Source organism: Pteropus medius, unplaced genomic scaffold (assembly GCF_902729225.1).
Source record: "Pteropus medius unplaced genomic scaffold, Ma_sr-lr_union100, whole genome shotgun sequence".
Taxonomy (NCBI): Eukaryota; Metazoa; Chordata; class Mammalia; order Chiroptera; family Pteropodidae; genus Pteropus; species Pteropus medius.
In genome coordinates, this window is record NW_024349519.1 from 4,904,933 (window position 1) to 4,920,707 (window position 15,775).

The following is a 15,775-nucleotide window of genomic DNA, read 5'->3' on the forward strand; positions in this document are numbered from 1 at the left end:
GTTTTTTTTGTCCCATAGTTGCTTTTATCACAGCAACCACTGAAAACCTAGCTTTGTCAAGATATGACATTATGGAACACAGTTTGGGAACCATGGATTTACAGAGTGAGAGGTGAGAAAGTATATAGACAGAAAGTATAGAAAATTACCATACCACCTAGCAATTCCACTTCTGGATATATGCCCCCAAAGAATTGAAAACAGGGACTCGAACAAATTATTTGTATACCCACGTTCATAGCGGTATTATTCATAATAACCACAAGGTGAAAGTGAAGGTGTTCATTGATAAATGAACAGATAAACAAAATGTGGTATATACATACAATGGAATATTATTGAGCCTTAGGAAGAAAGGAAATTCTGACACATGCTACAAAATGGGTGAACTTTGAGGAAATTATGCTAGGTGAAACAAACCAGTCACAAAAGACAAATAGTGTATGATTCCACTTATATGAGGTACTGAGAGTAGTCAGAGTCACAGAGCCAGACAGTAGAATGTTGTTTGCCAGGGGATTTGGGTTGGGTGTAAGTAAGTGTAAGCTATTTAATAGATATAGAGTTCTAATTTTGCAAGATGAAAAGAGTTTTGGAGTTTAGTTGCACAACAAGGTGAATGTATTTAACACAACTGAATTGTACACTTAAAAATGGTTAAGATAATAACCATTATCTTTTAAGTTATGTGTATTTTATCACTTTTTAAAAAAAGTTAAGGGAAGTCATATGATTGGTATCAAATTTAAGATGTAAGAAAGAGAATAAAAGGGCAAGATTTCTACTATAATTTGTTCTCTTAAATAGCTAAAATATGTGCATCACTAGCACTCTATATATTCAATAAATCTTTATTCCCAAGTTAATACAATGCCAAACTTTAACTCGATCTAAAGTTAACATCACACATAATAAATCAGTGACATTTAAGTGTATTGTCAATATTAACCATAAATATTTTCTTAAAACATCCTATGAAAGCATCAAGAATCCATTTTTTTATGCATACACAGAATATAGTAAAATAGAGGAAATTATTTAAATCTATGTAGAAATGTTGATGGGCAGTAAAAAAAAAAAAAATCATTTTGGCCATGCTCTTTATAGCTTAGCAAATATTTTCCCCTTCTCAGATTCCCTCTTTTGCTCAGAGGAACTTTTGCCATTTCAAAAACAATGCACCCAAGGTCCACGCAGCTTTTAAAAGTCCAATTATTGTACTGGAAGAAAATAAGCACTTTACAGAGGATGCCCGGGTGAGCCCACCCAAACAAACTGAACTTTTCCTTTTGTCAAGACTGAGCATACAGTGGTCCTTTTTAAGTACAAATATGGGAGTAATGTTTTTTCTCATCAGTACTTTTGAGCAATGCCAACTTCCCTAGTCAGCAGGACATGAATCAGTCAAAACAGTGCAGACGAACTCTACAATTTTCTCTGCTCAACAATGCAATCACAACTAGAAAATCAAGGTGAACCGTTGTGTCAGAAAGAATTTGGTTAGACTGAAACTCCTCTCTAGATTTCTTAAATCCAAACAAGTTATAAAACTCAGATTAAATTTTGCTTATTTTGGAATATGAGGATGTTTGAAAAATAGAGCTTAGATAACAAGGAACAGAACATAGCAACCATGTTTGTTGTGATCCTTGTAAAGAAAAACACTGCCTACCTGCTAATTAACTAATTAAAAATAAATTTGAAAAATAATTTTAACTTGCCCTTATTTTATTGGCCTAAACAAAGTATTCGTTGATAAGAAGACTGTAATTTTGTATATTTGTCAGTTCAAGGCTGGCTCTAGAAACAAAAGTCTCAGCTTTCTACCTAGAAAAATATAATCTAGGAGTGGAAAAAAAGAAGTAAAAAAAAAACAAAAACAAAAAACCAACTACTGAAATTACTCTTAAAAAGGGAACTACAAGTCCATAAAAGGGAACTATGTGTCCAAAAAACAGAAACAATTTTAAATAATAATCTTCTGTTGCCTTGAAAAATTAAGTAAATCACTTATGATTACTTAAACAATAAACGGGCCAATCTAAAGCAGAGCAGTATTATAGTTTGCAATGGTGGAATTGACCACAGAGGAGTATTCCAGTCAGCTATTCTTGCTCTCAGTGTCTGTCTCTTTTTGGAATGAAGAGAAAGGAAAACTCGGTCTCTAAATGCGCCCAACTGAAAAAAGAAGTTAACAGTCGGAGATTAATTTAAAAGCGTGAGAAATTTTTGATGGGAGACTGCCTATCGTATACTCATTTTTTAAAATAGGGCGGGAAGTGACCTTTTACATTAATTGTATAGATCACAGGAAGAGTAAACCAAGAAGTATATTGTGCACATCTTTTTAAAGCTGAAAATGTACGTTTAGTAAAATTGTCATTTCCGTTTTTGAGCATCTTTTTGCTTAACCAGTGAACGGCGGTGTCTGCACAGTCGCTGGTAGCAATGCCATCCTTTTTCACTAAGGTGGAGGGGGAGAAATGGCGACAAGCGCCGAGGGCAGGGACCCGGAGCAGAGAACTGGAGGTGAGGACGGAGGACCCTGGACGTGGACCACCGCCAACCAAATACCGCGCGGGTGGCGAAGGCAGCACCGGCGCGCGAGGACGCCGTAGGCCTCGCGGGGCGGGGCGACCGCTGGTCGCAGGCTGATGACGCGCCGGAGCCGCCGGAGGAGCCGCCACTTCCTGGAGTCGCCGGCCGGGGCCGCTCGCTGCTGCACTCAGCTTCGGAGCCGGGAGCCCGCGGCCGCCGCCATGTCCCACCAGACCGGCATCCAAGGTAACGGCGCCCGGCGCGGCCCGCGGAAAACGGGCTCCGGGGAGGCCTCGGGCGAGCCGGGCGGGCTGCGGGCAGGGCAGGGTCAGAGTCGGGTCAGGAGCGCGGGGAGTCGGTCTCGCGGGGTGGCCGGGCCTCAGCGCCCCTCTGCGCTTTCGTGTCCCGGGCGCTCCGGGCCTGCGTCCCTCCCAGACCCGGCCGCCGCCACGTTGCAGACGGACCCGAAATTCGCAGGAGCGAAGGAAGTTTGTTTTTTAGGCGTCCCGCGTGAAGGGGGCGTGCCTTCTACCGCCCCCGACATTACTCCAACTTTCCCCTTTTTATCAGGTAGAGAAGACCTGAAAAGGTAGATACGGCGACTGGGGCTTCTTTTGCTGTCGAGAGACGGGAGAATTTTCCTTTTAATGGTCCAAAGGAGATTGTTGTAGGATGTTGATTATAAAAGGAAAGGTGATGGAATGTTTTTGGTTTCCAGTATAAGGGTGCTTCCCAAACTCTTCCGCGTTTTCTTCCAAAATGGGAACATGAACTATGTTCTGAGAAATCCTGAGTATGGGGTGTTTTGATCATAGGTACTCCTCCAGGAAACTGAAAAGTCTATTCTTTGTGGCTGCTTTTAATCATCCCATGAAGGCAGTTGAATGTGCAGTTATATCTCACGTCCATCATTTCCTTGTTTGAAAATGAGCAGTCTGGAAACGCTCACCTCATCACAAATAATATATCCCGAGGTTGCTCGCGATTACTTAAGGAGTTCTAATATAAACACAAGCTCTTCCTGTTTATAGGCAGCGAATCTTTTCCCTAGATGAACACTTCATTGTGTTTTGTTCTTTAATGGTCTTTGACATTACTTTACACTGCCCCTGAACACACAAACAGCAGAATAGTCTCAAATCTAAAAGTGTTTTATTTGTCCCCGTTAGTTTTGACATTTAAATATGTAATTACTGACTTTCATGCCCTAGCCTTATTACAACCACTACTTAAGTAGTGGTTCTTGCTGTCAATATGCACCCCAAGCACAGAATTGGGACGAAATTGAAGCTTTAATATGAACACAGGTATAAGATTATTAGATATATATTTGTTCAGTGAGCTTGCTTCATTCAGCTTTTTGAGAAATACAAGCTAGAAAAATGTCACCAGAGATAAAAGCTTGTATGCGTTTTATTGACTTTTTCTTCAATCAGGATAGAATATCTGATATTTACTGTTTTAATGGGAAAATGTAGAAAATGATGGTGTTTTTATCATAAGCCTGAAATTGGGTTGGATAGAATGGAAGCAGGTTTTCATTTTCAAACAAGCAATAAAGGTGTTTTTCAAAATCGTAATTTGTTAATTATTGGGTTTGAGTAACTTTGATATATTCACTCCCAGTGTTATTTCTGCTATGAAATTAGCTAAAACAGATTAGAATTAGTATAGTTTTTAAATATACTTAATGTTTCTTATGTGTACAGTGACCACTATGTATTACCTTTAAGTTTTATAATTTAAATTACTTATAAAAAGATGTTACATACTCAAGATATTTTCCTTTGTATTATAATTATGTCCTCACTTAAGTAGCAGGAGAGAGTATTAATACGTAAGTATAAAAAATAGGTTTATGTTTCTTTGTCTTTTTCCACAGCAAGTGAAGATGTTAAAGATATCTTTGCAAGAGCAAGAAATGGAAAATACAGACTTTTGAAAATATCTATTGAAAATGGTTAGTTTTAAAATATTGCTTGTCCTTGGATTATTGGATGTTATATTTTTAAACTTTTAAGTTGTTGTCATTGATTTGAACTCTTAATGTGAAGCAAGTTCAAAGCTTGCTTTTATGTTACTTGGATCCTGTACATTTTAGACCTGTCTCATGGGACTCTGCTTAGCTTCTGAATTCTAAAGCTGACTGTGGGGAAAGAGAAAGATGTTTTTTGGTATGACATCTTCCTCTTTTACCTTTTGTCCCAGTGTCTGCACCACAATTCATTTCTAATGTCAGTACTTGCATCTCTGGAATGGAAATCAGTAAACAGGTGGTTATCAAAAAAAAAAAAATTATTTATGAATTGTTATTCAGTAAGGTTAATTCTGAAGTAGAAACAAAGGATTTCAAACTCTCCCATTTTCTCTACTTGATTGCAGTCTGTACTGTAGAAATGATTCTTTTGGGAAAAAGTTATTGAGAATGCAACAAAGTATAAATTTATTCTTTCAAAATAATTCTGTAAGCAGGAGAAAATTGGTTGGGTAGGAGAATCTTTTAATTCCATTAAATTTGAATTCGAACAATTAGTATTGTAAGTACTTAATCACAAATGAACATGTTAAAATATTCCATTGGCCTAATTTCTTAAATACCTTGAAATTTTTTTGCTTTGGAAAAATAACTTGTTTTCATAAACCGGAAGTAAATATAATTTGTTTCCATTTTCTACATATATATTAGAAGCACCAGAATAGTTTGAAAAATATGCACTTGTTTTACGTATATTACCACACTCAACAGGAATAAACATAAACTGTAAAGCAGCATGTTTTAGAAATATTGAGCTAAAATTTTAAATGCCATCACTTCCTGACTAATTAAATAAAATGGGCAAGTTTTAAATAGAGTCTCTACAGTAGGAAAATTACACTATTTCCTAAATCATTATTTTCTGACTTTATTTTTGTTTTGAGAAAATTTTTTTTAAATTAGGAAATTACAAAGAATAATATAACAAATTCTTCCATATCCTCTTAATAATTGCTATTAAATATTAATAGAATTTTATCATCTGACTGTGCCACATGTTATATGTTCGTTCTCTTGATAACACTTAGACTATTTTCATTTTCTGCTATTATATAGTGTTGCACTGAACACTTTTGTCTATATGAGCGAGAGATTCTCTATGCAGAATACATTCACAGTTTTACTTGATTCTGCAAAATTATGCCTCACAGTGGCTGTACCGAATTACACTTAGGGACAAATTTTTTAATTTGTGGCATTATGACCAAATAGGAGCTAAACCTGATTTTATTTAATATTTCTTAGTGTACAGTTCACGTTAATTTCAGAAATTATCCTTTGAGTGGTAGTATACTTATTTAAACATATTCTGTTGATAACTTATAGCCTAAACATTTTAGAAAATAGAATATAATCAGCTGTTCTTCAACTATGCAACTCAACTATTTATGGTCATTTTTATCTGTTCTTTTGTTTTATTATATGTAACATTTTATTAACCGTGCTAGTCATAAAATTGTAGCTATTTTTAATACTACTTTATATCATAATTGTTTTTTGTGTTGCAACTTTTTTTCTTTCAACTGTTTGATTTAAATAATTGTAATTAGGAAATAACTATTAATATATTCTTCATTACTCTACTATTTGGTATTTTATACCATTCATGTATCTTTTAAACATTGTTCTTCGTAGAGAAACTTGTGATTGGATCATGTAGTCAGCCTTCAGATTCCTGGGATAAGGATTATGATTCCTTTGTTTTACCCCTGTTGGAGGACAAACAACCATGCTATATATTATTCAGGTTAGATTCTCAGAATGCCCAGGGGTATGAATGGATATTCATTGCATGGTCTCCAGATCATTCTCATGTAAGTAATTTTTTTCTAACTTGTTTAACATTAAATACCAGGAAATTTTCTTCTGAAATATTCCCAGGCAGAGAGAAAGTTAATAAACAACTATCATTTACCATAGAAGGGAATGATCATGGAGAAAATCCTTGGTTGGGTAATGTGGAATTAGGAATAATGTGCTTAGATTCAACAGGCTTGCCCTTGTAATCAGTGGAATTATTATTGATTTGAAATTTTAAAATCTGTGGCAATTACAACTATGGACCTCTAAAGCATAAAGCTAACTACTTTGGTCTGAGAGTAATAATTGTATTAATCCTGAGAACTAATTGAACTACATTAAATAGTCTTAATAGCTGCCATTCAAGTGATACACACGTCTTTTTAAAAAAAATAAAGTTAGTTAATAGGTTGACTAAATAGAACAAAAGACAAAATTAATATGTGAATACTGCCCAGTATTTAAAGAGTAATTCTTTTGTTTCTTGTAAAAAAAATAATAACTTGTAAAGTTACCTAGATATCAGTCTCAAAAGTCATCTCTTCCTAATTTCATATATCTTATCTGAAAAGAATACTGGATTTGACCTCATAGGATTATGGAATTATTTCTATTGGTTGGCAGTTATCTTTAGTAGATTTCTGTAGATGCTACTAGAGTCTTTAATAGTAGTGTATATTGTAGTTCTTTTCATTTGTGTGTCCTTACAATGATAGATGCCATAGGTTTGCTTTGAATATTTGATTTTTAAACACTTAGTGATATCTAATCTAGATTTGCTTTTAGTAAAATGTTAGTATCGAGAAAATTTCAGTGTTTTCTTCCTCGTTTTAAAATAGTGTTTTAAGTAGTTTTTTATTCTTGAACTCATTTTATACTTTGAAAAATGAGTAATTTTTTTAATATTTAGAATTTTTCTACTTTTTGAAAAATATGACATAAATTGAAGTAAATTGAAACCTAAATAGCCATTGATAGTTTAGATACTGGTGTTATGATGGTTATTTTTAAACATATGCTTTAGCATTATTAGAGTCAGTGGATTTCAACTTTATTACAGTTTCTTTTTAATGTGTATGAAGACTTTAGTACATTCAGAAAGTGCTTTCTTTTGTAATGATAGTTCGTATCTATAAACTTTTAAGCAAACTTTCACACCTTACTAGGTTCGTCAAAAAATGTTGTATGCAGCAACAAGAGCAACTGTGAAAAAGGAATTTGGAGGTGGCCACATTAAAGATGAATTATTTGGAACAGTAAAGGTATAAAACTTATATATTTATAATTATACATGATTGAAGAATTTCTAGGTAATGGGTAGTTGATGCAAATTCAGATTGATAAATCTGTAAACATTAGAATAAGAAAATATTGTTATGTTTCACATATGCAAGTTAACTGAAACATTGTACTTATCCTTTTAAAAATATGTTGGAATTGCTTTTGTTAGACTTCAAATCTGGATATTCCTTAGAGATAACTCTAGTTCAACCCCTCATTTCGTTCAACCTTTTCATTATAATGATGGGAAAATAGGCTCAGAAAAATGAGAGACTACTTGAAAGAGAAATTGATTTTTAGATATTTTGTACATTTATACCCACATTGTGGAAGCAGTAACTGTATTATTTATACCAGAAGATTGAGGCAGGTAAATTGATTTGATAATTAATTGACTAATTAGTATATTTAACTAAATTATGAATTTAAGAATTACTGTTACAAAATTTATGTGTATTAAATATATGTATATATGAAAATACGTGTATTTATACATATACACACAAATTAAAGAAATTGAAATATATATTTTAAAAGGGGTTTTTGTTTAGGTATTTTATTCTGATTCAGAATGTAATATAGTCTGATAGGTAGAACACTATATTAGATGGGAATATTTTGATTCTTCACTATTAATTGTGAGATGGCCTCGTTTCTCAATTCTGCCCTCAGTCTTCCAAACCACAATATTTTGATGAAAAGTAGACATCTTTGGAATATTTTTTCTTTAAAATAAGAGTGATCATCATTTTCTAAGAATAATTGTAGAGAAATTATAAAAAAGTAAGAATTCAGAGTCTGAATATGTTGGTTTTTAAATAATTATAGCGCAGGCTTCCCCAGAAGGTTAAGTGTAATTGTCCTTTAGACTTGAAGCATGACCAGATTTAGCTTGTGGCTGGCACCATCACCACCTCCACATTCATAGAAAAGACTTAGTAATTATTAAATTTAGGAAATGAAGAGTAAATACTCTTAAAATTTTTTGAAACCTATAGAATAGAAGAGGTTTGAATAAGAATAGTAAAATTCCTGAGACTATTTATGGTCAATTAAAATACTTCCATTTCTATTAAATTAATAATTTTGTTTTTTTTAAGTGACCTCACTGAGGTTTCACTTCTAGAGAATAATAGTGCATTTCTCTACTTACAGGAAGATGTATCATTACATGGATATAAAAAATATTTGCTGTCACAATCTTCTCCTGCCCCATTGACTGCAGCTGAGGAAGAATTACGACAGATTAAAATTAATGAGGTAAATTATCATTTTGAAACCATGACAAGATTTTAAATGTTTGAAAATACCACATTTTAAAATAATAGATGTAGGGATAACTAGAAAATCAATACATTCATTCTGTTTAGTTTAGAGACAGAACTATGCTCAATGTGTTTCCAGGAAAAGAAAGTTCAAAGTGATTATTAAACTTCACGTCAATTTTATAGTTTTCTTCTGTCTTTATAATGTATGTGACAGAAGAGTAACTGTACTTTGTATATAAATAAATGGAAAAAGTGTGTGTTACTCATTTTAGTGCAAAGTTTGCCTGAAGCAGGTTTGTTTTATTATTTCAAAAAATAGTGACGCCTAAAGAGAATAAGATATAAATGCTATCAGATGTTTAGGATTTTTAGAAGTTCTGTAAATTTCTGTGAAAACTACTTGGATGAGTATGAGCATATATGTGGGAAATGATTGAGTGCTGCTTTAGCATATTAGAGTTAATTTTTATTCATATTATAGTTTATCATTTTTGATTGTGTTTATTGCAGCCTCTCTAATTACAAGTTAGAAAAGCTGCTATGTTTGTACTGGGATTTACAGAAAAGAACAAGTGGCAGAAACCACTATTCACTAGTCTGAGTAACAGGAATCAGTCTGGAAAGTGATTGAATATTATTTAATATTAACCTGATAGCAAGGATCTATCTTTATATAATTTTAACTCAAATTATTTGAGTAAGGATTTTTATGTGATTTTTTTTTACAAGTTTGATAGTTTGTTTTATTCCTTGCAATCAGAACCCAGAGGATCGTATTGGGGTATGCATTTGCATATGTTCTATGATGTTTTCATTATCCAATATCATTTATGCTGTAGAACCTCCATTTTTTTTTTTACAGTAAAATTTCTTTTTGATTTTCTGTTGCAACACTGAAAATGAGACCCTATACTAGCTATCATTTATTGAATATAAAAGTCTTAAACATATGCATTGAAAGCTTTCTTAAAGTGCTGTCTTCTTCCAATACATGAAATATCCATGTTCTTGATAATGAAAGCTCTAAGTCTGGAACTTCTGCAGTTGTATAATTTGTTAAGTTGTGTTGTGTCTTCGTTATACCGTTTGTACCCCTTTCAATTCAGTGCATGGTGTTTGTGTTACATTTTATGTTTAACAGAACAAAGTTAAGTTCTGTATATATTGTATCTATATTACACTCTTCATAAATTTTATCAAGTATAATTTTGTAATTAAAAGTGTAATCTGAAGACACTTCAAAGAACTTATGTAGTTCACTGCAATTGCACCAACATAAACAAAAAATCCCTAAAACCCCACTAACACTCAAACGTTCACTCCCAACATTTTCATAAAGATGTGTCATGCACTCTGCATGTTGACCAAGTGCTAGCAGAACATTAACAAATGTGAAAAATTGTTTGCTTTTTAAGTTCATAGTGTTTAAAGTGTTCATTTTAATTACATTAAAATGGGCAAAGATGTAATGACACTTTGTAAAGGAGATTGGGTTTTGTTATCTTTGCCATATGACACTACTAAATGATAAAACTTCATCAGTATATTAAATCTGTCATACTTAGGTACAAACTGACGTGAGTGTGGACACTAAGCATCAAACACTACAAGGAGTAGCGTTTCCTATTTCTCGAGAAGCTTTTCAGGCTTTGGAAAAATTGAATAACAAACAGCTCAACTATGTGCAATTGGTAAGAGACATGATGATTATTATGAAATGGCTGCTTTTTTGATAACTTGTGGCTTATAGATCTATTTTTAATAGATTTTCAACTTTTAAAATTTGCTTCTTGAGTATTTTTTGTTCTTATTTTTAAACCACAATGTATTATGTTCATTGTAAAAAAGTCAAACCTGTATAAGTTTCCTGTCTCCTAGTATTTTAATTATAAATTAAAATTTTTTTTTATCTGTTTTAATGAGTGTATTTTGTTTCTTATTGACAGGAAATAGACATAAAGAATGAAATTATAATTTTGGCCAGTACAGCAAATACAGAACTAAAAGATTTGCCAAAGAGGATTCCCAAGGATTCAGCACGTTACCATTTCTTTCTGTATAAACATTCGCATGAAGGAGACTATTTGGAGTCCATAGGTATATGACACGTTTATAACATGTTACTTTCAGTTTGCTTATTGATACTTCAGCACTGTATTCTTATTTTTGCCCAAAAGGTTTAGTTGTAGTTTATGAGGTTTAGAATTTGCTTTAATTGATATGCTGCTAATTGTATTTATTATTTTTTTTTAATTTTCAGTTTTTATTTATTCAATGCCTGGATACACATGCAGTATAAGAGAACGGATGCTGTATTCTAGCTGCAAGAGCCCTCTGCTAGAAATTGTAGAAAGACAACTACAAATGGATGTCATTAGAAAGGTAATTTTCTACCTATTTATTTATCTAAATTATTTTATCTCATTTATATTAATGTATCAGTGAGATACTTACCTACTTATTTAAAATTTTTCAGTTTTTGCTAGATTTTTATTGTCTTTTCCATCTAGTTCATGATGTATTGTGATTTATAAAGGAAAGTGTTTATTTTTTTTTTCTTGTTATAAATCCTTAGGCTCTCTTCCCCTCTGCCTGGGGATGACCTTTCATGACCTCAGTCTCTCTATAGACCTGTACTCTATAGACCTGTGGCTATTTAAATTTAAATATAAATTAAAATTTAAAATTGTTTCTTAATTACACTAGCCACATTTCAAGTGCTCATTAGCCACATGTGGCTAATGGCTACTATATTTGACAGTGCAGGATTTAGAGAACATTTCCATGTTATAGAAAGTTCTGTTGCACAGTGCTGCTAGAGCTACACATTTGTGATTATCTCAAGACTCGTTATTAATAAGGAATTATAGTCTTCCTTTATCACTGAATTATAGGATGGTTGAGAATATTTCTGGTTGTTGAGAAAGGAGGAAATGCACATGAACATTTGCAATTTGGGAGCTAAGCTACCAGTTTTTTTAAATTTAGTTAAATGCAGGTGAGACACAGGTAAATATATGATTTATTCTTAAGCCCTTCAACCCCTAAAACACAGGTCCTTACAAACTCCCAGTGTTTTAGGTATAGAACCCTTCACACTTTTTTTAAGTTCTTAAGAATCACTTCCTATAGGAGGGGCTGGCCAACTTTTTCTACAAGAGAACCACAGAGTAAACATTTTAGGCTTTGCCAGTCCAAATATTATCTCTGTCACATGCTCTCCTTTGTTTTATTATTTTGTCTTATTTTTACAACGCTTTAAAAATATAAACCACACTCAACTTGGGCTAGATTTGGCCTGCAGGCCAAAGTTTGCCAACCCTATTTTAGAAGGATTTTAAGTGACCCAGGTAATGAGGGGGGCCATGAGTAGTGTTTCTTGAATATAGTGTATCAACGCAGAAAAACTAGAGAATATAGTGGTGGCACCTACTTTTAAACATTAGTTAAAAAAGAGGGAACCAAAAAGAAATTATTAAAGCTGATTATATATTCAAGTAATTCATTTAGTCCTGTTACAGCCCTCAAAAAGATGAAAGTAAAACTGTTTACATATGGTCTTTGATTGTCTCTTGCTGAGATGGGTATTATGTATTTGTGAGCATTCACACTTGAAAATTGGCTCATTGCTTTTATTAGGTTTTGAATGTTATACTTTTTCATATTGCATTACACTTTACTAATTTCACCTCTTACAGATCGAGATAGACAATGGGGATGAGTTGACTGCAGACTTCCTTTATGAAGAAGTACACCCCAAGCAGCATGCACATAAGCAGAGTTTTGCAAAACCAAAAGGTCCTGCTGGAAAAAGAGGAATTCGAAGACTAATTAGGGGTCCAGCTGAAACTGAAGCCACTACTGATTAATATATTAACTATTATAATACTAGTTTTTTAAAAGTCCAGCTTTTAGTACAGGAGAACTGAAATCATTCCATGTTGATAAATAGTATGGAAAAAATTGTACTTTTTGAAAAATAGCACTTTTCACTTTGGTGTGTTTTTAAAATTAATATTATGGAAGTCTCATGATTTCAATTTTTGAGTTAAAGCTAGAAAAGGATTCAACATAGTGATGTTTAATTTTGTCACTTTTCATAGAGTGATGATTGCACACTTTCACATAATTCTTAAAGTTTTATACAGTCAGGCCAATTCCAGGAAGTCTGATGTCTAAAAGTAAAATATACTTCTTCTTATTCTTTAGTGAGCCATCAAATTTTTTTCTTTAAGGGAGAGAGGAAGACCTTGAAATAATCATACTACTTAATATGTTAAGGACCAAGTTAGATTATTTTTTAAGCTGAAATTTAGTGTGCCTAAGAAGCAGTGGAAAGTTGCTTACACTGAGGAGCACTGCTAACTCTCAGATTGTGGGATCTTGTCTACAACTTTTAAAGACAGTGCTTTATGGCAGCAGTCTTCCATTTGACTTTTTGGTTTTTTAAATGGCATTAAAATTTCAGAGGATCAGCTCATTCTGAAACCTTAAGGGTACAAGATACTTTCTGTCCTTGGGATTTCTGATGACATTGAAAGACACATTTAAACAGCCTTAGTCAATTCTCTTTCTAGTGTTTTAAAAAATTTCTATTTCAAAAGTTATTCCATTATAAGTAGTGAGGCCAAATATTTATGTTCAGTTGTATATTAATATTCAAAAGCAAACAAAACTAAAATTTTAAACATCGATTTGCTTCTCTACAAAACCACATATTTATAGGCAGACTGTGTTCTTTATCACTTTTGAACAAATAGATTTAACAAAATTGTTTTAAAGTCTTAGTACTTATCAGCCTAACACAGATAAACACTTAAGAATCTTGTTTCAATTTATATCTTACTTCAAAACACATTTAACTTGTTTTCTAAAGCTTTGCATTTTCAGCTACAGCCGACAGATTTTGAGCCTCACTTTTCTTTGATACTTGAAATAGAGAGAGCTAGAACACTTCATGTTTAATCTGTTAAACCTGCTGCAAGAGCCAGAACTGGGAGGTGTTTTCTAAATGAACTTTGGAGATCTTGGATTTAGAATTTTTTGATCTAAACTTTATGCTGCATAAAACAAATAATCAGAAATGTACATTTCATAGTATAAAATATGAAACATTCATTTTTACACCTTATTATCTAAGGTAATATATGCACCTTTCAGAAATTCAATGTGTGTTTAAGCAGAGCATATTTGAATAATTATGGGTTGACAGATTTTTTTTCCTAGAATTAAGAGTATTTGTGTGGGGTTTTGTTTGTTTACAAATAATCAGACTATAATATTTAAAAATGCAAAATAATCAACAGTGATGTTGCACTTGTTTACTAAAGATATACTTTAAGTTGGTGCACACGTAGACATGCATACACACAAATTACTGCATTGAGAATCTGGGAGTTGTGTTGCAGACCATAGCTGAAGCTGTTTGTTATTTTTAGTCAGGAAGAATGTTAACCTGTCATGAAGGTATAAAATAATTTTATAGTGAATGTTTTTCTGTACTATCTATGTGCAATTATACTCTAAATTCGACTACACTACATGAAAATGGACATTCCAGAATATAGATGTGATTATAGTCTTTAATTATTATTAAACCAATGATTGTTGAAAATCAGTGATGCATTTGTTATAGAGTATAACTCATCGTTTACAATATGTTTTAGGTAGCATCATCATAACAATAGAAGGTGAATAAAGTATTCTCAAATTTATATAGCAGTGAAGAATTACATGCCTTCTGTGGACATTTTATAAGTGCATTTTATATTGCAATAAAATTTTTTTCTCTTTAAATTGTACTAAGTTGGCATTCTAGTATATCCTTTTCTTTAAATGTTTGGGTAATTCTGCATAAGGCAGTACCTGTTGATAGCTTTGAAATCCAGTTTACCTATTCATTTGTTAATTAACTTGTCTAAACCAAAAAGGAATTTAAATAGTTTGATACCTAAGCACTTGTCAATAGAGTGCTTAGTATAGATTAGAACTTTCCAGCTGCTGCAACAATAATGAAAATGCCATAAGTTATACATTCCCTACTGTGACAGAAGCACCCCAGTATAATAGGGTGACCAAAATACTTGATACTAAGCTCTTAAGAGACTAGGTACTCATTCATCCCAAGTATTGAATGCACTCTGGTTTGCGATTCAGTATCATATTGATCTTTTTATTAGAACTTTTGCAAAATGGATGTCTTTGGTAGCAGTTTTACAAAAGAGAATTGTCCTTAAAAGGGCTGAAATTAAAATTATTTAAAAGTTCTCTAAGCCATTTCTACTCAGAACTAAAATATTGTGCCTGAGGCACATATTGTAGTTCGGTATATTTTTTTCACATATTTTCTTTGCGTATACTGTTCAGTGATACATTATAAAAAATACTGATTTGGGAGCTTTATATTCAGAGATTTTGATATATTAGGTCAGCCAGGAATCATATAGTTCCACAAAGAATTCATGTGTAGCCATGATGGTACAGTTTTCCTTTAATTATAAAAATTGAGGGTTTTTTCCCTCATAACACACTTCATGAGTATTACTGTGTACTGGTGTACAGTGGTTATGACTATTGGTGACATACAGAATAAATCTAGGCCTTACTGTTGCTCACTCGCTTCTGCATAGCTCTCTCCCTTCTGCATAGCTCTCTCCCTTGATCAGTCTGCTCTGACTTAGTTGTTAGCTGTACTTCTGAAGGACCAAATACAGTGCTGCCTGAGAAACTGTTTGTCCCCACACTGGATCACTATTCCAATACCTACATTTTTCTCACTCAAAGCAGGTCTCTGCTCAAACGTCATCTTAGATCTTTCCTGACCTAATCCGTTTGGACTCCCTGTCCCTCTCTT

At 33.0% G+C, this 15,775-nt stretch overlaps 1 protein-coding gene across 1 annotated transcript; it reads left to right on the plus strand.

Moving 5' to 3' along the window:
- The first annotated feature begins 2,635 nt into the window (after positions 1 to 2,635).
- TWF1 (twinfilin actin binding protein 1) lies at positions 2,636 to 14,723 on the plus strand. The gene is made up of 9 exons (XM_039882252.1): positions 2,636 to 2,784; positions 4,421 to 4,498; positions 6,209 to 6,387; positions 7,540 to 7,635; positions 8,810 to 8,914; positions 10,488 to 10,613; positions 10,869 to 11,019; positions 11,183 to 11,304; positions 12,621 to 14,723. The coding sequence occupies exons 1-9, from the start codon at positions 2,655 to 2,657 to the stop codon at positions 12,789 to 12,791; spliced, it is 1,158 nt and encodes a 385-aa protein (XP_039738186.1). The 5' UTR covers positions 2,636 to 2,654; the 3' UTR covers positions 12,792 to 14,723.
- Positions 14,724 to 15,775: the final 1,052 nt, after the last annotated feature.

Excerpts from the sequence above, each read along its gene's own strand:
- TWF1 (XM_039882252.1), top strand. The coding sequence starts at position 2,655 with ATGACGCGCCGGAGCCGCCGGAGGAGCCGCCACTTCCTGGAGTCGCCG. Across the intron at positions 10,614-10,868 it reads AGCTCAACTATGTGCAATTG|GAAATAGACATAAAGAATGA; the intron begins GTAAGAGACATG and ends TCTTATTGACAG. Across the intron at positions 11,305-12,620 it reads AAATGGATGTCATTAGAAAG|ATCGAGATAGACAATGGGGA; the intron begins GTAATTTTCTAC and ends CACCTCTTACAG.